The sequence below is a fragment of the Pan paniscus genome, chromosome 1, assembly GCF_029289425.2.
Source record: "Pan paniscus chromosome 1, NHGRI_mPanPan1-v2.0_pri, whole genome shotgun sequence".
NCBI classification, from domain to species: Eukaryota; Metazoa; Chordata; class Mammalia; order Primates; family Hominidae; genus Pan; species Pan paniscus.
Window position 1 is genome coordinate 104,488,906 of NC_073249.2, and position 21,735 is coordinate 104,510,640.

Below are 21,735 nucleotides of genomic sequence, written 5' to 3' on the forward strand. Positions count from 1 at the left end.
TTTTCCCCAACCAATTCAAAGAACAGACTTGACAAAGCAGTTCATAGCTGTGTCAGATTATGATTTGCTCTCTCAAGAGGTGACATCAATTATCTCAGATGCTCTTCAAGCAATCCTCAGTTTCCACAACTAGGATTACCTTTCTAAATGCAAATCATATGCTTTTATTCCCCTTGCTTTTTTTTTTTCTGGTGCCTACAACATGAAGCCCTTAGCTCAACATTTATGGTACTTTCCAGCTATATATTTTATCATTCTCCAATACTTATTTTTGGTAACATAGATTACTCCCAATTCCTTAGCTGTGTTCCACATCACTGTATATATTGCTCCGTTTCCTATTTTCTGCCTGGTGTATCCAGTCTTCAAGGCCCAACAGAAGGGTGACCTCCAGGTGAGTTCCTCCTTGGAGTTAATTCCTTTCAGCTGTGGGTTCCTTTAGCACCATGCGTGTATTTCTGTCTCCTCATTTATCACACTGTATTTTAGTTCTTTGTTTACATACCAGTCTTTCACTGGACTATAAACCTTTGGAAGGCTAGGACTCCCTATACTAGTGGTACTCACTGAGCAACTGTCTCATCTCCTAGAGAGCATTTTGAAATTTTGTGGGGGTGTTTCTTGTTTTTGATGTTGTCACAATGATAAGTGAGGCAAGGGATGTTACAGGACAAAGTATTGTACCAAATTCCAAATGACTTTTGGAATCTGATTGTTCCATTGGGTGATGATAAAACTGTTTACAATCATCTGAACCTAGAACTTAATATATATATAGGAGCATGATGTTAATTTACACTAAATTTTTCCATGAATTAAACTACTATGTAAATTGAGGGAAGACACTACCAGTCCTTGGGCCCAATTTTTTTTCCCATAAGACGTAGACCCAAAGGAAGAAACAAGGAAATATGCTATGGGAGGCTTTCTATTCTCCACACTTGAGAGGACCAACTATCAGCGGCCTCCTGTGGCAGAGCTTTCCAACTTGGGTATTCCAGCACAGTGTACCTCAGCATGGTCCACCACTGTGCAAAGATGCTGATCCCCTCAGCTCTCAGGGTGGTGCATGGGTCCAGAGGTGGCCATAAGCAATTGCCTCAAACCATGAGCAGCCATGGTCACTTATTTCAGAATACCATAGATGTACACTCATTTCCTATGAAAATGAATTTTCTATGAAAAAGGGTAGGAAACATTGTCTTATAGAACAAACAGCACAATGTATCAGGTTTTGAAATGTACAACATATTGGGTAATAACAACAATAAATTTTTATTAGGCAATGTTTAAAAAGCATATCAATTTAGTACAGTTTATATGATTTGATGCATTTCTTCTGCCCAATGGTCATGCAATATTATCCCCTGGATGCTGTACTTATTCTTGTTCTAAGCATCCTTTTAGAGTAGAATATAAATAATTTAGTCTCTTTGAAATTATAATCTTTTGATTCTTTAAGTCTGTTCTGAAAACTGGTACCAAACCAATTCCTTAATTAGCATTGAAAATACTGAACTAAATATATTCATTTCAGTGCTTACCAAAGATGATGAAAATAAGTATATGTACAAAATATTTTAGTATTTATGTGCCTGTAAATACAAAAGGACCAATAAAAGTGATTTCATTTCAGAAGGTGAACATTTTGAAAGAAATAATATTCATGTAAATTCTGAACTAAAATAGAATGAAATAAAATTCTGAAATAAGATAAAAATAGAATGTTAGCATTATAGGAAACTATAGAGATTATTTGAGCTAATCTTCTCATTTTATGTGTGTGGAAGCTGAGAAGTGACATATCCATAGTCATACAGCTAATAAATAATCAGGATGGAATCGCTTCTCGGCCTTTTGGCTAAGATCAAGTGTAGTATCTGTTCTTATCAGCTTAAATAATCAGGATGGAAATTCAATTCTTCTTATTCTCAGTTGAGCTTTTTCTAATTAAATGTATTATGAAATATTTTCAAGAGTCCCTTAAGAAAATTTCCACATATTTCAACATGTATCTTGCAAAAAGCCTAAGAACTTCAATTTGTATTCATACTTGTAAAATTATGTTCACACATTATTTCTTGAGTTTGTTAACCAATGCTTTCCAACCAAAATGGAGCTGCAGTCTAAGAAGTTTGTAATTGTGGCCAAGATAGTAATTTTTTCCTGCCCTCATAGTGGCCTAAGCACCCAAATTGGCCACCTCCAAGTGAGAAGCTTCATCCGTTTACCTCTATACCTTACAAATATTATCATTTGCTATATGTGCCATGAAATGGAAAGGTTGGGAAGCAATGGTTTAAACTAATTCTTATCATTGCTCTTTTATCTTGACCCCAACCTTTCCATATGTGAACCAGTAAAGTAAACCACCCACATTTTGTCTTATCAGTAGTCTAAGACCAGTGCAAGAATGTAAGGATACCAGGTAATTGCTTATGTTGTTTGGGTGCAGGTATATTCTAAAGTTCTTTTAGAAAATATCTTTTTAGTAAATTAAAAGTTGAATGAAGGAGAGGAGTTCCCTTCGAGGTAACTTCCCAGAAAATCAATGCAATTATTTTTTACCACAGTGAGTTCTCTTTTCAATATTAAAACTACATTATGGCCAGGTGTGGTGGCTCACGCCTGTAATCCCAGCACTTTGGGAGGCCGAGGCGGGCAGATCACCTGAGGTCAGGAGTTCGAGACCAGCCTGGCCAACATGGTGAAACCCCATCTCTACTAAAAATACAAATATTGCTGGGTGTGGTGGCATGCACCTGTAATCCCAGCTACTCGGGAGGCTGAGGCAGAGGTTGCAGTTAACCGAGATCATCCCACTGCACTTCAGCCTGGGCAACAGAGTGAGACTCCAACTCAAAAAAAAAATTTTTTTTTTGGAGGCAAATTTCTATCATTATCTGATACACTTGTACAGAAATAGTAATCACCATTTCAACTAGTACCCAGCACATTTTCAAGGACCTGGAAGGTTCATACTCCAATATATACAAACAGAGAATATGCCTAGCTCATAGATGATCAATAACTGTTTATTTGAACCCATAGTTTGTGTGCTTCGGCACAGTATTTTACAACTTAACCCTCAAAAAAACCCCTAAAACATTGTATGTTCTATATAATTATAAATCACTTGATGTGGCTGGCAAATTCTAAGGTGGTCCCTATAATTCTCACCCACTGGCCATCACATCTTTGTGTTATCCTCACCCCTTGAGGATGGGTAGAACCTGTAACTTCTAACCAATATGGCAAAGGTGATGGAATGTCACTGCATAGTTATGCTATGTTATATGAAAAAAGTAAAGAGGTCATATAGATGTAATTAGGGCTGCAAATCAGTTGATTTTAAGTTAACGAAAAGGGATATTATGCTGGTGGGCCTGCCCTAATGAGCCCCTTAAAAGAGAGTCTAGAAGAGAGAAAAGTAACAGACTCTTTCTGCTGCTGGCTATGAAGAAGGAAGCTGCCATAACTTCTACAGCTACACAGCAATAAATCCTTCCAACAGCCTGAGGGAGCTTAGAAGCCAATCCTTCCCTAGGTATGCCTCCAGATGAGAAAAGAGCCCAGTCTACACCTTGATTTCACACTTATGAGACTCCAAACAGATCTCAGCTAAGCCATATCTGGACTCTTGACTCACAGAAACTGTGAGATAACAAAAATAAGGTGTTTTAAACTGCTAAGTTTGTAGTAATCTGTTACACAACAAGAGATAACAAATACACTTAGATATTAAAAAGCAGGGCTTATGAAAGCATGAAGCAAGTGCTTCTGGATGTACTGACCAAACCTTACCTGCACTTCCATGCTAGTTGGCTCCTCCAACAGATGTAGCAGTTGTTGTTTCTCCCGAGACAGCTGTTCTACAAGCCTCTCCTGGGCAGCCAGGCTCTGATTCAGTTCTTCAATTCTCCTGAAGCAAAGGAAAAGTAAGGACAATAATTATGATCATGATACTATTATTACCTTATTTTTTCAGCCCATTCCAAAGATAGCATGGTCTAGTATAGCAGGTTTTTATCCTTTTGGATCATTGAACCTTTTGATACATTTCATTAGAAAACCATGTATTTTCTGCCCAGCCCCCAAATATATACACAAACAACTTTTTGCTTACATTTTCACCACGTTCATGGACCTCCTGAAGTTCATCCATGGATCTTTAGACCATAGGAATTTAACTCTTGGAATAAGGGCCTAGAATTTTTTGGTGGTGGTGGTAGTGGCTGTTCCATTCAAGAAACGGTTCTTGGATAACTATTTTGTGTACTCAATGCACTCTACCAAGTACTGGAAATATGAAGTTGGAAAAGAAACAATCGCTGTTTTGCAAAAATTTAAATTCCACCAGCACGTGTTTGCTAGTGATTTGGAGAGTAAGAAGACACACAGCTACAGTCACATACCATATACTGTTTCTGTCAACATTATGTCATCATACTGCATGTATGATGATGGTCCGATAAGATTATACTGGAGCTGAAAAATTCCTATCACCTAGTAAAGTCCTAGCTGCAGTAACATCATAGTGCAATGTATTTCTCACTTGTTTGTGGTGTTGCTGGTGTAAAGCAAACCTACTGCGCTGGCAGTTGTATACAAATATAACATATGTATAGTATGTAATACTTGATAATAAATGTTACTGGTTTATGTATTTACTACACTATACTTTCATTGTCGTTTTAGAGTGTACTCTTTCTACTTATTAAACAAAATAACTGTAAAGTAGCCTCAGGCAGGTCCCTCAGGAGCTATTCCAGAAGAAGGCATTGTTATCATAGGAGATGACAGCTCCATGTGTGTTATTGTCCCTGAAGACCTTCCAGCGGACAAGATGTAAAGGTGGAAGACAGTGAAGCTGGTGATCCTGACACTGTGTAGGCCTAGGCTTGTGTGTATGTTTGTGTCTTAGTTTTTAACAAAAAAGTTTAAAAAGTAAAAAAAAAAAATTAAAAATTTAAAAACAGAATAAACCTTTTCTAGAATAAGGATATAAGGAAAATATTTTTATATGACTATAAAATGTGTTTTAGGCCTTCACATTCATTCACTTTGCTACTCACTCGCTAAATCACCCAGAGCATGTTCCAGTGCTGCAAGTTCCATTTATGGTCAGTGCCCTAAACAGGTGTACTGTTTGTTATCTTTTATACAGTATTTTTACTGTATCTTTTCTATGTTTAGATACACAAATGGTTACCATTGTGTTACAATTGCCTACAGTATTCAGTACAGTAATATGTCATACAGGTTTGTAGCCCAGAAGCCATAGGCTATACCATATAGCCTAGGTGTGCAGTAGCCTATCCCATCAAGGTTTGTGTAAGTATGCTCTGTGATGGCCACACAATGAAGAATGAAATTGCCTAAAGATACATTTCTCAGAACATATCCCTGTAGTTTGTGATGCATGATTGTATATAAGCAAATAATAGTTATAGAATATAATAAATGCTACCAGAATAGAGGCACCATATAGTACATTGAGTGCTGCCATAGAGCTATAGGATGAAAGACAAAGAAATAATTCATTTGACTTGAAGGAGTATAGCGATGCTCAGGAGAAGAAATTTTAAAGATTGAGTGGTTTCAGCGTAAACAGACAACCTACAGAATGGGAGAAAATATTTGAAAACTATGCATTGGACAAAGGTCCAATATCCAGCATCTATAAGAAATGTAAACAAATATACAAAAGAAAAGCAACCCCATTAAAAAGTGGGCAAAGGACATAAACAGACACTTCAAAAGACATACCTGCAGCCAACAAGCATATGATAAAAAGCTCAATAACACTGATCACTAGAGAAATGCAATCAAACCCACATGTGATACCATCTCACACCAGTCAGAATGACTATGGTTAAAAAGTCAAAAAATAACAGATGTTAGTGAGGTTGCAGAGAAAAGGAAACACTTATACACTGTTGGTGGGAGTGTTAAATTAGTTCAACCACTGTAGAAAGCAGTATGGCGATTCCTCAAAGAACAAAAAGCAGAACTACCATTCGACCCAGCAATCCCATTTCTGGGTATACTCAGAGGAATATAAATCATTCTACCATGAGGACATATGCATGCAAATGTTCACTGCACACTATTTACAATAGCAAAGACTTGGGTGGTTTTCCAGGCTCAGAAGGAGGAGATTGAACAAAGGAACAAAGGCATGAAGACCCAGTGTACAATTTGGGAAGAGTCACTGGAACAAAGGCCCAGGGAAGAGGCAATGGCTGGAGAAGAGACTGAAAATTCAGACCCTCAGACTAGGGTTAGGTTGTAAAATACTGTGCTGAGGTATACAAACTATGGGTTCAAATAAACTTATTGATCATCTATGTGCTAGGCATATTCTCTGTTTGTATATATTGGAACATGAACCTTCCAGGTCCTTGAAAATGTGCTGGGTACTAAATGAAATGTTTCCAGTTGTGATTCTTTTTTTTTTTGAGACGGAGTCTTGCTCTGTCGCCAGACTGGAGTGCAGTGGCGCAATCTTGGCTCACTGCAACCTCCACCTCCCTGGTTCAGGCGATTCTCCTGCCTCAGCCTCCCGAGTAGCTGGGACTACAGGCATGCGCCACCACACCCAACCAATTTTTGTATTTTTAGTTGAGATGGGGTTTCACCATGTTGGCCAGGATGGTCTTAATCTCGTGATCTGCCCGCCTCGGCCTCCCAAAGTGCTAGGATTACAGGTGTGAGCCATGACTCCCAGGAGAAATAACTTTAAAAACTTAAAAACATTGGGCTGGGTATGGTGGTTCATGCCTGTAATCCCTGTAATCCCAGCACTTTGGGAGGCTGAGGCAGGCGGATCACCTGAGGTCAGGAGTTTGAGATCAGCCTGACCAACATAGTGAAACCCTGTCTCTACTAAAAATACAAAAATCAGCTGGGCGTGGTGGTGCATGCCTGTAATCCCAGCTACTCAGGAGGCTGAGGCAGGAAAATCGGTTGAACCCGGGAGGCAGAGGTTGCAGTGAGCCGAGATCTTGCCACTGTACTCCACCCTGGGCAACAGAGCGAGACTCCATCTCAAAACAAAAACAGAAACAAAAAATTAAAAACATTATACGAATGTAAACTGCAATGATGACAAGAAAGAGGAATGTGGACTCCATTTGAAATTCCCTCGTGGTATCTGCGCTAGAACATCTCTACTTTTCTTAAACCTCAAACTTTGCTCATCTCTTTGACCCTTAGTCTCTACAGAGGATCTGTTCTCCTACTCTCCAAAATTGTTCAAGGTCATCTGATGAGTGGCCTCAATTTATTTTCAGATGTGCATGTGCTTTACTTGGGGTTTTGTTTTGTTTTGGTTTTTAGTTCAGTTTTTTTTTAATTGGGGTTCAAATATGAGACAGTCTTGGGGAACCTAGTAGGGAAAATCTGAAAGCAAATACAGTGCCATACTGAGAATTGTACAATATGTGTGTGTGTGTGTATATATATATATATATATATATATATATATATAAAAGAAACAATACAGAAACTTCATTCTGCTATCACAAAGCCTTCAAAGAAATGACGATTGATGCCTTAGTGAGGTTCACTAGAAGGGAAAAAGTTGGCAGATGTTTCCCACAGAAGGAAAAGCATGAGCAAAATTCTGGAGACTTGCCATAGCTTCTTATGCTTCTGGAGGCAGTATGGCTTCAGGGTTTGGATGTCAGCAATCCCTGAAACCATGTTTCACAACTCTCCAGATGCCAATTTTTTCATTAATAAAGTATAATAATTCATATCTCATGGGGCTGTTAAACAAGAACATAAAGTACTCAGCTGTATGGTAAGAGCTCAACAAAGCTTAGCCATCATTATTATTACTAGCCTGGCATGAATGAAGTTAAGGAACGGTGGTGGGTGATGAGTGTGGGAGAAATCAGAGGTTACATCATAAAAGGCTTTGATGGCCACATTAGGAGTATGCATCTTATCTCCTAAAGGTATTGCAAAGCTTCTTAAATGGCTCTGCCATGGTGCGATTAAATTTATGTCTTGGAAAGGTCACATTGGTCATGGTATGCACATGTGGTTTTTGCCCATTCAGTTAAAAGCTCCTTAAAGCTTTTTATGCCACCACAGTCTTATGCACCTAAGAGGCTACATTATTTGCCAATTTGTTGTTGTTGAATTATCTATTTCAGAACTACTCTGAATTATTAGGTTGAGATTGAATGAGAGGAGCAGGACTGGAAGTGGAGAGGACATTTAGAAAGTTTCCTCGGTAATCCAGACAGTAGATGGTGGTGACCTCAACAATTGCCCAGTTACCTTCAGGACAAAGTCCAAGTTCCTTATAATGGTATACAAAGCTGGCACAATCAGACACCTATTCTCAAAACAGCTTACCTCTCACGTGCCTTCTCACTTGCTCCAGTTATGTACAATTATTTAAAGTTCTTGAAATATTCCTTTCCCTGTGTCTTCCCTCCATAGTTTCTCCTTCTGCATAGAATATTTCCTTTCCCTATCCACTTTCTACCTATTTATTCTACCTCCTATTCATCCTTCAAAGCTCAGCTCAGATTTCACTTCTTCTAGGAAACCTTCAATGGCATTATCTTAGTCTTTTTGGGCTGCTATAACAAAACACCATAAACTGGGTGGCTTATAAACAACGGAAATGTATTTCTCACAGTTTTGGAGGCTGGGAAGTCCTAGATCAAATCACTGACAGGTTCAATGTCTGGTGAAGGTTCACACTCTGGCTCATAACGGTGCATTCCCACTATATCCTCACATGGTAGAAGGGGCTAACTAGCTCTCTGGGGTCTCTTTTACAAGCATATTAATCCCATTTATGAGGGCTCCATCTCCAATGTCTATGATTTAATCACCTCCTAATGGCTCCACCTCATACTACTTCTGGAGGCAGAAGTATTAACCTTAAGGGTTAAGATTTCAACATATAAACTGGTGGGGGAGGGAGGTGGGGATGGGACACAAACATTCAGACCACAGCAGACAACTTGCTCTTTTAATGTGGAATGGATGACCCTCCAATATTTCCCCAGAGCACCCCATGCTCTTCTATCAGGGAACTTATTAAAATCATGTAACATGTTCCTTGGTGACAAGATTTAGGTCTTTTGTTTCTGTAACACATGCCAGATACTTAGCCCGGTATCTGGCATGTGGCATGCCCAGTAAATGTTTTCTGAATAAGTGAATCCATGTCTCTTGCTTGCCGCTATTTGCCCACTGAATCCATGAAGTGAGTTTTCATAATGGATACCACTGAAAATTCAACCCTGAAAAGAATGTCTTCGGTTGTGGGCCCATAAAGTCTTAGAAATAGTGAAGCTCCTACTGTCAGTCCTTGAAAGGGAACAGGGCAGCTGCTGCATGCCTTGAGAATGGGCAAAAGACAAGCGACAAAAAGAGCACGGAAGGCACCTACTTGTCCCTCTGGGCCAGGGCCTCAGTGTATTGGTCGGGCTTGACCTGGTCTCCTGGTACATCTTCCCAGTTTTTGGTGACTCCCTTCAGTTTCTCTGAGAGCTCCAGGTTACACTCCTTCTCCGCTTCCACCAGAGCTGCCATCCGCGCAGCTTCATTCTTTGCTAGCCTGGATTCCTGGAAAAAGAACAAAAACTGAGAGGCTGCAAAATTTCTACCAGATTAGGAGCCCTAAGACCCAGGAACATTGATGAATTTGAGAGGGAAAGTAGAGACGGAAAAGGTGAATGCCAGAAGGCAGAGCAGTAGGAAAAGGAGTGTTAATAAAAGAGAACCCCTACCTATGGACTTTGGGAACTCCTCACCTCCTGCAGAAGCTGGATCTTATTCTCCAAGAGCTCATAAACATGCTCCGTCTCCTGCTGTCGCTCCTCAAACTGGCGTCGGAGCTCAGCTTCATTCTGACTGTTGAGATTCTCCACATCAGCCCTAAAACCACAGAGCATTAGCCAATCAGAGCCAGACATACAGTTTAGCAAGTGGAACCATTAAGGTTGTTCTTTGATAAATCTCCAAACTGCTTTCTGCAGTGACTGAACTGGTTTATATTTCCACCAACAGTGTGTAAGCATTCCCATTTCTATGCAGCCTCACCGGCATCTGTGGTTTTTAGACGTTTTAATAGTAGCCATTCTGACTGGTGTGAGATGGTATCTCATTGTGGTTTTGATTTATATTTCTCGGATGATTAGTGATGTGGAGCAATTTTTCATATATTTGGTGGGCATTTGTATGTCTTCTTTTGAAAAGTGTTTGATCATGCCTTTTGCTCATTTTTTTAACGGGGTTATTTGTTTTTCATTGTTCAATTGTTAAATTCCTTATGGATTCTGGATATTAGACCCTTTTCAGATGCTAGTTGCAAATTTTTTTAGATTCTACAGGTTGTCTGTTTACTCTGTTGATAGTTTCTTTTGCTGTGCAAAACTCTTTAGTTTAAATAAATCCGACTTGTCTCTTTTTGTTTTTGTTGCAATTGCTTTTGAGGACTTAGTCATAAATTCCTGAGGCCAATGTCCAGAATGGTGTTTCTTGGGTTTTCTTCTAGGATTCTTATAGTTTGAGGTCTTACATTTACATCTTTACTCCATCTTGAGTTAATTTTTATATGTGCTGAAAGGTAGGGGCCCAGTTTCATTCTTTTGCATATGGCTAGCCAGTTATCTATCCCACGACCATCGAATAGGGGAGTGCTTTCCCCACTGCTTATTTTTGTTGATTTTGTCGAAGATCAGATTGCTGTCGGTGTGTAGCTTTATTTTTGGGTTCTCTATTTGCTTCCATTGGTCTATGTGTCTTTTTTTTTTCCAGCAACATGCTGTTTTGGCAACTGTAGCCTTGTAGTATAGTTTGAAGTTGGATAGTGTGATGCCTCTGGCTTTGATCTTGGTCATTTGATGAATGACATTGGTAGTTTGATAGGAATAGTGTTGAATCTGTAGATTACTTTGGGCAGTATGGCCATTTTAATGATATTGATTCTTCCAATCCATGAGCATGGAATGTTTTTCCATTTGTTTGTGTCATCTATGATTTCTTTTAGCAGTGTTTCGTAGTTCTCCTTGTAGAGATCTTTCACCTCCTTGGTTAGATGTATTCCAAGGTATTTTTTTTTTAGCGGATATTGTAAATGGGATTGCATTCTTGATTTGGCTCTCAGCTTGAATGTTATTGGTGTGTAGAAATGCTACTGATTTTTTTTTTTTTTTTTTGAGACGGAGTCTGGCTCTGTCGCCCAGGCTGGAGTGCAGTGGCATGATCTCGGCTCACTGCAAGCTCCGCCTCCCGGGTTCACGCCATTCTCCTGCCTCAGCCTCCCAAGTAGCTGGGACTACAGGTGACTGCCACCACACCTGGCTAATTTTTTTTTTTTGTATTTTTAGTAGAGACGGGGTTCACCGTGTTAGCCAGGATGGTCTTGATCTCCTGACCTCGTGATCCACCCACCTCGGCCTCCCAAAGTGCTGGGATTACAGGCGTGAGCCACCGTGCCTGGTGAAATGCTACTGATTTTTGTACATTAATTTTTGTATTCTGAAACTTTATTGAAGTCTGAAAATATTTTTAATAATTTTAGTAATACTTGTCATTTAACACTAAGCTTTTAAAAAACTGTAAATTATAAAAGTAACCATTTTAGCAATATAAATGTATATAAAGAAAAATATCAAGTCTTCTCCCTATCACGGACTGTGATCTCACTCTTCCTCAATATACTATAATTATCACTCAGCAACTTTTCCCCCTTACTTTAATCAAGGAATTCCCACTAGGACAATAATATAGAGCTAACTCATTCTTCAATAACTGCATAATAGTCCACAGTGTAGTAATACCAAAATTTATTCAATCAATGCCCTATTGATGGATAATTGTTTCTAGTTTTTTGCCATTACAACTAATGATGCAATAAACATCCTTATACATTTATCCTTTCACACTAACGCTTTTATTTATAAGAAACAGATTCCTTCTAGGGATTGTTTGATCAAAGGAAATCCTCCTTTTTTACTATAATAGGTAGCATCACATACTAAAAATGTTGTCACAATTTACACTCACTGGTAGTGTATGAGAGTGCCCATTTTCCCCAAACGTTATCTCAGCTCTTGATGTTATTATAGGCTGACTGATACTGTTTGATAAAGCTTATTTGCATTTGTCTCTACTAAAAGTGGAAACATTCACTGTTTCAATTTAGTTGATTGCTGACTAATAGGAAGTTTGCAATCTTAGGCCTGGTGGATTTACCAACTTATGACAAGGTCCATCTGACCTAGTAATAGAGAGAGAGCCCAAGGGAAACACAGCATATGAAAATCTATTGTTTCAGTTCCTGAATCAGACACAGGATTCAAATGCCACAGATAGGTTAAGGAATTTGGTTCTAAATCTATTGCTCTCAGATTAGTAAGACAGACTCTGGAAAGGACCAGAGCTTAAAATTACAACTTACCATGTTTTATCCAGATGCTGTTTCTTGTCCTGGAGTTCTCGTTTCAAACTCTCCACTTCAACCTTCAGCTCAATGTTCTGAAAAACACACAGGCATTAATCGTTATTAACTGCCACAGACACTCTTTTCTGGATCCAGGTTCCTATTTGAGTCTTGCCTTGGTCCACAGCCTCTCACCTCATCTCTGCCCTCTTTGTGACCCTTGACATAATTAGGGATTTAGTTGGATCAGCAATCTAGTCAAGGAAGAATAAACTGTACAGCTTCAGGGTTTCCCCTGAGCTACTTATCAATTTTCCCAACCTATTTATCATTACCCCTGGATCATGAACACTGCTTAAGTCTATTCGTTCTCTAAACCATTGCAGGACAGAGTATATATTAAAATAAATTTTTCCTATCTAATACAGGTTGTTCCTGAAAACCAAATTGCTAGAATAATACTTTTAATAGAATTATAGTAATAGAACAATACTTTTAAATGCCTGGGGATTCAATTATTTAAAGAAATTTGGTTGTAAACATTTTTAAAAACAATGCTTTTATCATAAAATTGGAATTTTATAAATTAGGTTTGCTTAAAGTGAGAGGGGACTCTGATGGTAAAATTATACAGGGAACAATTAATTTTTATTGAGGTGAGGATGCAACAGGTAAGATTTGGGGAAACAGAAATAAGGAAATAAAAACATCCCAAGTGTGTCTGGTGCAGGTTAAGTGGCTTAGTGTGTGGTAAGGAGTATAGAAAATAGTTTGCAACTAGTTTGTGAAAATCCTGCTAAGACAACTAGATAGGCCGGCCACGGTGGCTCACACCTATAATCCCAGCACTTTGGGAGGCCAAGGCAGGCAGATCACTCGAGGTCAGGCTTTCGAGACCAGCCTAACCAACATGGTGAAACCTCATCTCTGCTAAAAATACAAAAATTAGCTGGGCGTGGTGACATGCACCTGTAATCCCAGCTACTTGGGAGGCTGAAACAGGAGAATCGCTTGAACCCAGGAGGTGGAGGTTGCAGGTTGCAGTCAGCCAAGATCATGCTGCTGCACTCCAACCTGGGTGACAGAGAGAGACTCTGTCTCAAAATAAAAAAAATTTAAAAAGTAAAAAACTGGATAATAATCAGTAGAAATCAAAGACTTATCAGGGAGCTTTAAGCAAAGTATTGGCATGATCGGGTCCATGTTGAAGAAGGAATTATGAAGAAGGTGGGTGGGTCAGGGGCAACTAACCAGAATAGGGAGGGGGACTGTCTAAGGACAAGAGGTACAGGGAGAAAGACTCAAAAGACATTTCAGAGACAGAAGCCACAGGCCTTGATGACTTGTGAGATTCAGATTAGACTGGAGGGAGGACCAAAGACAATGCTGAAATTTCCAGCATGTCAGTGGGAATGCATTCTATTAACTAAAATAGGGGCAGGTTTGTAGGGGAACCTAAGGAGGTTTCTGCAAAATGTTAATTGAGGGATTACTTTATTTCAGCTTAAACGTTAGCATGCAAAGATGGATTAGTCCCTTCCCTGATGAAGTCCATAATACAGTATTAGGCAAGAAGAATGTTATTTAGTAAAGAAGTCTTTAGATCAGAGGTTGACAGAGAGACTGAAGGTAAAGTAGCTAAAGTATGAGAAGTAGTATTGTGGGTACTAGAACAGTAGGGAGGATTTTACTTTACTATCGCCATATAATAACCACCAACACCTAAACTTCTAGAAGTCCAAGGCAACACACAATAGCAGCATATTTTCTACCATACTTGTGAAGGCATTTCATAACCCATGTTTCCATGCAGGGTGGTTGAAACACAAATACTAATTGGGAAAAGTAGAAACCTGGTTTAGATATTTGAGAGTTACTTAGAATTAAAGAATTTTAGAGCTGGAAGGCAGTTGGACTCAAGGCATTTTAGATCATATTACTAGTACATTTTTAGTGACATACTGAGAAGAATGTTTGTTCCCCTCATAAGTAGGTACCTTTTGACCAAGGTTAGAACATAGATTCAGATCCAGTGAGATGAAAATATCCTAATTTCTTCAAAAGAAGGGAATGATAGCCCTGTCTTTTCAGGATATCCTTTAAAGTTATTATTTTATGAACACTAAATAGCATTACCAGATTTAGCAAATAAAAATATAAGATATCTACTTCAATTTAAATTTCAGATAAACAACAAATAATTTGTTTCATTAGAAGTATATCCTTTGCAATATTTGAGACATAACTTAAATGCTAAAACATTGTTTGTTGTTTATCTGAAATTTAAATTGAATTGAGTACCCTGTATTTTATTCTGCAATACAAATACCAAAAGATTAACAAATGGAAACACGCATATTTCAATTTTGTATGAAGAACAAGTCTAAGACCTCTATATCAGTTCCATGGCCTGGCACTGCAAGAATAATTCATCTGTACCAATTGATGAATCAGTAAAATAGAAGATTTGCTGAACAGTTGCTATGTCCCCAGCTTTGTGGTCAATACTTAAAGGAATTCAAATGTCTTCATAAAAAATGGTCCCTAAGCTAGAGGCCCTTCATAGAGGTGAAGGAATATGCATTCAATTATGTGGGAAATGCAAAGAGGGAGCAATTTCCTAATCTGTAATAGGCAGATAATTGTATTTTCCTCATTCATAAACCTACCTGAGAGGATCGTGAGGCATAAATAAATCAATACATGTAAAGGACTTAGGACAGTGTTTCTAACACAGGTATAACTATAATTTTAATTATAATAATATTATTATCACCATCATCATCAAGAACAACAGCATTATCATTTGGAACAGCAGTTTGCTTTCCATGAGACCATAATGTTTCAAGTGGATTCAGTGTTCAGGATATGGTGCTGAGAAAGAGGACTCCTAAGTTTATTATTATTTCTGCCACCAATTGATTCACTTCTGTGACCTTGGGTAAAATTCTGCTAAGGCTTCTCCACCTGGAAAATGACAAAGAGTGGGCAAAAAGCTATTTAAATCTCATATGAAAGAAAATGGAATCTATAATTATGAAGTGTTATTATCAATGATATTCCTATGCCTGGCTAATTTATATAAATCAGAAAAGTCTGGATATGCTAAACCACCTCAGATAAGCCAAAACTGCTTGAGCAGATTTTTTAAAAATCTCATATCTAAAAATACGTGAGGTCTCAAATGACGGGAGCTATATGGATGTCCTCTGCCTAGTTCTTAGTCTCATGATGTGACATAGGGAATCTCTATCAGGTATAAACTGATCAACAGAAAGTTCCCTGAAAAGTCCCTTACTATTAATACTATTTTTGCATGAGGAATCTTTGAATATTCAAATAAAAATAAACAAACAACAGGGAATGTGAGAGGCACTATGAAACCAACCTAAAGCCAGAAAGAATTAGGTTCAAATCCTGGCTCTATCACTTTCCTGCTAGGTGACCTTGGGCAGGTTAACTAATCACTATGAGCCTCAGTTTTCTTATAAGTATAGTGTGGTCGCTTTGCTTTTTAATGAAGATAAGTATTCACGAGGGATTCTGTGAGGATTGAATGAGACAATGTGCATGATAAGCATAGAACAATGCCTTGCACGCAGCTGTGCAACAAACTTGATTCACTTTCCCTTTATGTCCAGGCTAACTAGTGCCAGTCAGAGACCTCAGCCTTACCAGGAAAAATACTTAGATCTAAAAGGAAGGAAAACAGAGGACATAAATTAGTACGTTCTAAATCCTACTGAAGAAAATGAAGTCAATGCTTTGACCAATTTGGCCAAAGATTCACAGATTTGAAGACCTCAGCATTTCTGTGTTCTAGTTCTCTTAGTTTAAAGACAAGGAAATTGAAATCCAGAAGGGTTACCTCCAAGGTAAAAGCCGTAACTGAAACCAACACTCCACTCTTGCTTTAGCCTTTTATCAGAGAGACCAGCTTAGCAAACACTGCCCAGTTTTGTCTGATTTTGTAGAATGTGGTAAATTATAGAATTAGAGAATGTGCTGCATTTAGTCTTGAAAGAATATATGGAGGCAGTAAGTATAGTGGTCAAGAGCATAGGCTCTGAATGCGAGAAGGGGGCTTGACAAGTCACCTGCCCTCTCTAAGAGGCTCATTCACCTCATCTATCAAGGAGATAACAATGATATCAATCTACAAAGGATGTTAGGGAGACTAAATGAAATTATGCACAAAAATCACATCGCACAGTGCCTGGCATGCAGTCAGTATTCAGAAAATGATAACTATTATTAACTATAAAAACAATAACAATTTACCCTCTCTAACTAGGATAGCTGAAATCCAGAAGGGTTTTCAAGGTAAAAGCAATAATCTTACATCAAAGTCTAACCTTCTTGCACCTTCTTTCTGTAGAAAAATCATCATATAGCTTATCACATTTATTCATTCTCCATTACTAAATATTCATGTGTAAATTGTTAAATTCTTTTATAGCATCAGTAGATTCCAAATTAACTGCATTTGCTTATTTTATCACCAAGTGATAAAATTTTATCTTCTTGGCTTATTTTATCTTCTTGGCTCTTTGTCAAGATATCTAAGGAAATTTATGTACTCAAGAAAGGGGAGATGGGAAGAAAGCACTTCTCTTTCTTCATGCCTCCAAAGGAGTGTTCGCCCATCTAACTCAAGAAAAAGTTTCAATGATGAAGCTGAAATTAAACTTCTATTAGGTATTTCTTCCTTCTCCCCAGGACTGGAGTACATGAATAGTCTCATATCTGGTTTCCCCAACCTCAGTCCCTCTACTACTTAAATTTTTCCTAAAGCATAGCTCTGGTTATTTCATTCTCTCTGTTCAAAAAGCATTTAATATGTGATGCAGGTCCAGCTAAAGAAGAAAAAGGAAAGAAAGAAAAAACCTTTTAACGATTTTTAACTGTACAGCGATTAAATTATACACAACTGGCCTGATAATAGAGTCTATTCAAAATTTGACCTCAATCTACCTATCCAGCTTTATCTTCCATTATTATCTGCTGGCCTAACTGGATTTCCCAAACATGCCCTATGCTTCTTGGTGCCACATCATTGTGTGCCCTTCAGCTTCATGGTTAAATGCTACGTCCCCTGTGAAGCCTTACTTTATCTCTCCAAATTAAAAGTAATTTCTCATGATGACATTATGAGCTTTCAAATATTCTTTTCATACTGCAACATTGGCATCCTGTGTAAATGCTTCATATTTCTACACCTGTCTTATTTACCCTTTTAAATTGCAAACTCCTTAAGGACAGAGGAAATGATGGTGTGGCAGAAATACCCAGGTGCACTGGTTATTAAGATACTGCCTCTCAGCGTTGTCATGCTGGGGCAGGAATTTCAGGATAAGTAAACCTAGGTTCACATACCTTTCTGCCACTTCCTAACTGGGGGACCTTTTTTGTGTAAATTACTTCAACTTTTACAACCTAATTTCCTCATTTATAAAATAGGGGTTGCAAAAATTACCTCAAAGTTTGTAGTGAGGAATAAATGAATTTATGTAAAGTACCCAGCACAATGTCTGATACAAATAACCGCAGCTAGGGCGCGGTGGCTCACGCCTGTAATCCCAGCACTTTGGGAGGCCGAGGCGGGCGGATCACGAGGTCGGGAGATCGAGACCATCCTGCCTAACACGGTGAAACCCCGTCTCTACTAAAAATACAAAAAAAAATTAGCCGAGCGTGGTGGCAGGTGCCTGTAGTTCCAGCTACTCGGAGGCTGAGGCAGGAGAATGGCGTGAACCCGGGAGGCGGAGCTTGCAGTGAGCCGAGATCGCGCCACTGCACTCCAGCCTGGGTGACAGAGTAAGACTCCGTCTCAAAAACAACAACAACAACAACAACAACAACAACAAAAACAAATAACCGGCAGCTGTGACTAATCTGAGGTCCTCGCAGTGTCTCTCAGCTCTTTGTGCAGTAAAAGCATTGAAAGAGTGAACCAACAAGAGAACAAAGAAGGAATAGATGACAAGAGGCGGAAGTGGACTAACAATGATATGTTTGTTGAATGAGTGAGAAGGGAATAGATAATGCTGTGAGATTATGTGGAAAACTTTTTATCTGAAGTCTTTAAAAGACATTCTCAGTTTTGGCTGGGCGCGGGGGCTCACACCTGTAATTCCAGCACTTTGGGAGGCTGAGGCGGGCGGATCACTTGAGGTCAGGAGTTCCAGACCAGCCTGGACAAACTGGTGAAACGCTGTCTCTACTAAAAATACAAAAATTAGCCAGGCGTGGTGGTGGGTGCCTGTAATCCCAGCTACTCGGGAGGCTAAGGCAGGATAATCGCTTGAACCCAGGAGGCAGAGGTTGCAGTGGGCCGAGATTGTGCCACTGTACTCCAGCCGGGGTGACAGAGCGAAACTCCATCTCGAAAAAATAAAAAATGTACTCCAGCTGGGGTGACAGAGAGAAACTCCACCTCAAAAAAATAAAAAATAAGGGCCGGGCATGGTGGCTCACGCCTGTAATCTCAGCACTTTGGGAGGCTGAGGCAGGCGGATCACAAGGTCAGGAAATGAGACCATCCTGGCTAACACGGTGAAACCCCGTCTCTACTAAAAATACAAAAAATTAGCCGGGTGTGGTGGCGGGCACCTGTAGTCCCAGCTACTCGGGAGGCTGAGGCAGGAGAACGGTGTGAACCCAGGAGTAGGAGCTTGCAATGAGCTGAGATCGCGCCACTGCACTCCAGCCCGGGTGACAGAGCGAGACTCCATCTCAAATAAGTAGATAAATAGAGACTTTCTCAGGTTTTTGTTTTGTTTTTGTTTTTTTGACAGTCTTGCTCTGTTGCCCAGGCTGGAGTACAGTGGCGCAATCTCGGCTCACTGCAAGCTCTGCCTCCTGGGTTCATGCCATTCTCCTGCCTCAGTCTCCGAGTAGCTGGGACTACAGGCGCCTGCCACCACGCCCGGATAATTTTTTTGTATTTTTTGTAGAGACAGGGTTTCACCATGTTAGGCAGGATGGTCTCGATCTCCTGACCTCGTGATCCGCCCGCCTCGGCCTCCCAAAGTGTTGGGATTACAGGCGTGAGCCACCGTGCCTGGCTGACTTTTTCAGTTTTAAGCTAAGAATATTCTCTAATAGGCATATTATTGACCCATTGACAATAGAAGATTGAATACACTTTAGGATTCCAGCCTCCTCTTCTACTGCTCATGCTCTCCGTAAGAAGGGCTAAACATCCTACTCCTGTGCACTACATTGGAGCTCAGAAATACTGACTTAAAATCTCCAGATCTTAACACGGACTTTGAAAGGGAAGATTGAGTATGGACCCAGTATTAGATGGTATTATGGAATTATTTTTAAGCTTTTTGGGTACAATAATAGTATTGTGGTTATGTTTAAAAACAAAGCCTTCTCTGTGAGAGTTATATTCTGATATCTTCCCAAATAAAGTTATATGATGTCAGAGAGTTGCTGTAAGGGGTGGAAGAGGACAAGATGGAGAACGAACAGTGCAGGGAGATCACTGAAAAGAACAGCAAAATGTTGGGAACCGTTAAAGCTGAGTGATGGGAACATGGCTCCCTGGTAAATGGGACACATACATCGGGAGGTACTATTTTCGTAGTCTTTGTTTATATTTGAAAATTTTCAAACTTACATAATGAGAAGTCAAAAGGGGCATTTTCATCCCAAAAAGGTAAATGTCCATATTCTTTTTTATTTTTTCATTTTCATTTCTGGAATTACCTAAACTCAGGTCATAGATAGCAACGAAAATTCGGCTCCCTGTGGCAGCTTCTTTCAGCCACCAGACTTACATAGACTCAGTGGTGCAGAGTCCGTTTCCCAATACTGAGGGATAAAGAAAATTAAACCTGCCTCTAGGCACGTCTCAAACTTGGGAGACTCAGAATACAACAGAGTATGGGATACAGGGAGGAAAGAAGAGATGCAGAAATAAATTAAAAACAAGATTTGTTTAAAGAGGAACTGCAACTTCTTTAATCGGGCAGATTGAACCAATAAAAGCACAGTTCTCTCCCTTCACCTCTTATCCTTTAGTCTCTTCAACTTTCACATTGCTTCACTCACTCTCTTCCTCTCCCTTTCACCTGCTCACCTTACCCAACTTGAACTGTGCCCTCTGATCTGACACAGGATGACAATGACATCAGTCATTACCCAGCAGCCATTTTTTCTGATAACTAGAGTTCTGAGTGATGATAGTTCATGGTGAGATAATTTCCAAGACCTCGCTAGCCATTGGTGGTACTACTCTCCATTAAAGACAAGGGCATTTGCTGATTGAGAAATCAATCATACAAGTGTCCTTGGAGGCCACCAAGGCTTTGCCTGAACTGTTCTCAGCCTATGATGGTTTCTCTTTCTAAATCTGTTCTTCTAGGTTCAGCTCAAACATCCTCTCCTATAGAAACCTTTCCCCAACCTCCCAGTCAGAACTAATAATTTCTTTTCACTTCAACTGTACTTAGTTTATAATTTATATGACTATAATTTAATAACTGAGACTCTTCTGATAGTACAAACAGGTGCTATCATAATTACCTCTGGGCAACAGGCAAAAATCAAGATTGTCCTTAGTAAACCAGGATTCATACCAGGTTATCTGATGTTTACCTCTAGTATAGCACTCACCCGACTCTGCCTTACATTGCTTATTTAAAATGTCTGCCTCCCCTTCTAGGTTTTATAAAAGTTCTTGGCTCACAGTAACTCTTAGTATAAGTTTCTGAAATAAACACTTTGTTATCACTTTTGAATTGATGGCTTACATTTTTGTTTTGGCATTTAACTTCACATTTGTGCATTCATGTGTATGCATTTCAACTCATCTGCAAGCTTATATCCCTCAAAGTTTGCTGCTGGGCTAAGAGCAGGCCACTCAAAAAATAATAATAGGCCAGGCGCAGTGGCTCACGCCTGTAATCCCAGCGCTTTGGGAAGCTGAGGCTGGTGGATCACTTGAGGTCAGGAGTTCGAGACCAGCCTGGCCAACATGATGAAACCTCATCTCTACTAAAAATACATAAATTAGCCGGGCGTGGTGGTGGGAGCCCAGCTACTCAGGGCTCCTCAGCTACTCAGCTATTCAGCTACTCAGGAGGCTGAGGCAGGAGAACTGCTTGAACCCAGGAGGCGGAGGTTTCGGTGAGCGAAGATTGCGCCACTGCACTCCAGCCTGGGCAAGAGTGAGATTCCATCTCAAATAAATAAATAAAAACAAAAAAAATAAATAGTTTTAAAAAAATCTTGACAGCATACCAGCATACATTCATTGATAAAGTCGACAAGAAAGTATTGGAGATTAAAGATTGCCAAAACCT

The 21,735-nt window shown here is 39.4% G+C and overlaps 1 protein-coding gene and 1 pseudogene across 35 annotated transcripts in view; one reads left to right on the top strand and one right to left on the bottom strand.

Annotated features, from left to right (window-relative positions):
- LOC100988482 (myomegalin) overlaps window positions 1–21,735 on the bottom strand; it is a 227,305-nt gene that overhangs the window by 92,784 nt on the left and 112,786 nt on the right. For all 35 annotated transcript variants that reach the window (XM_055101883.3, XM_055101872.2, XM_055101919.2 and 32 more), the window contains 4 exons: window positions 12,437–12,513; window positions 9,786–9,909; window positions 9,422–9,597; window positions 3,805–3,922 (listed from right to left, as the gene is read on the bottom strand). In XM_055101883.3, the coding sequence (XP_054957858.2) occupies window positions 3,805–3,922; window positions 9,422–9,597; window positions 9,786–9,909; window positions 12,437–12,513 (495 nt within the window). The remainder of the gene's footprint in view (window positions 1–3,804; window positions 3,923–9,421; window positions 9,598–9,785; window positions 9,910–12,436; window positions 12,514–21,735) is intronic.
- LOC112438819 (U2 spliceosomal RNA) lies at window positions 1,842–1,984 on the top strand (annotated as a pseudogene).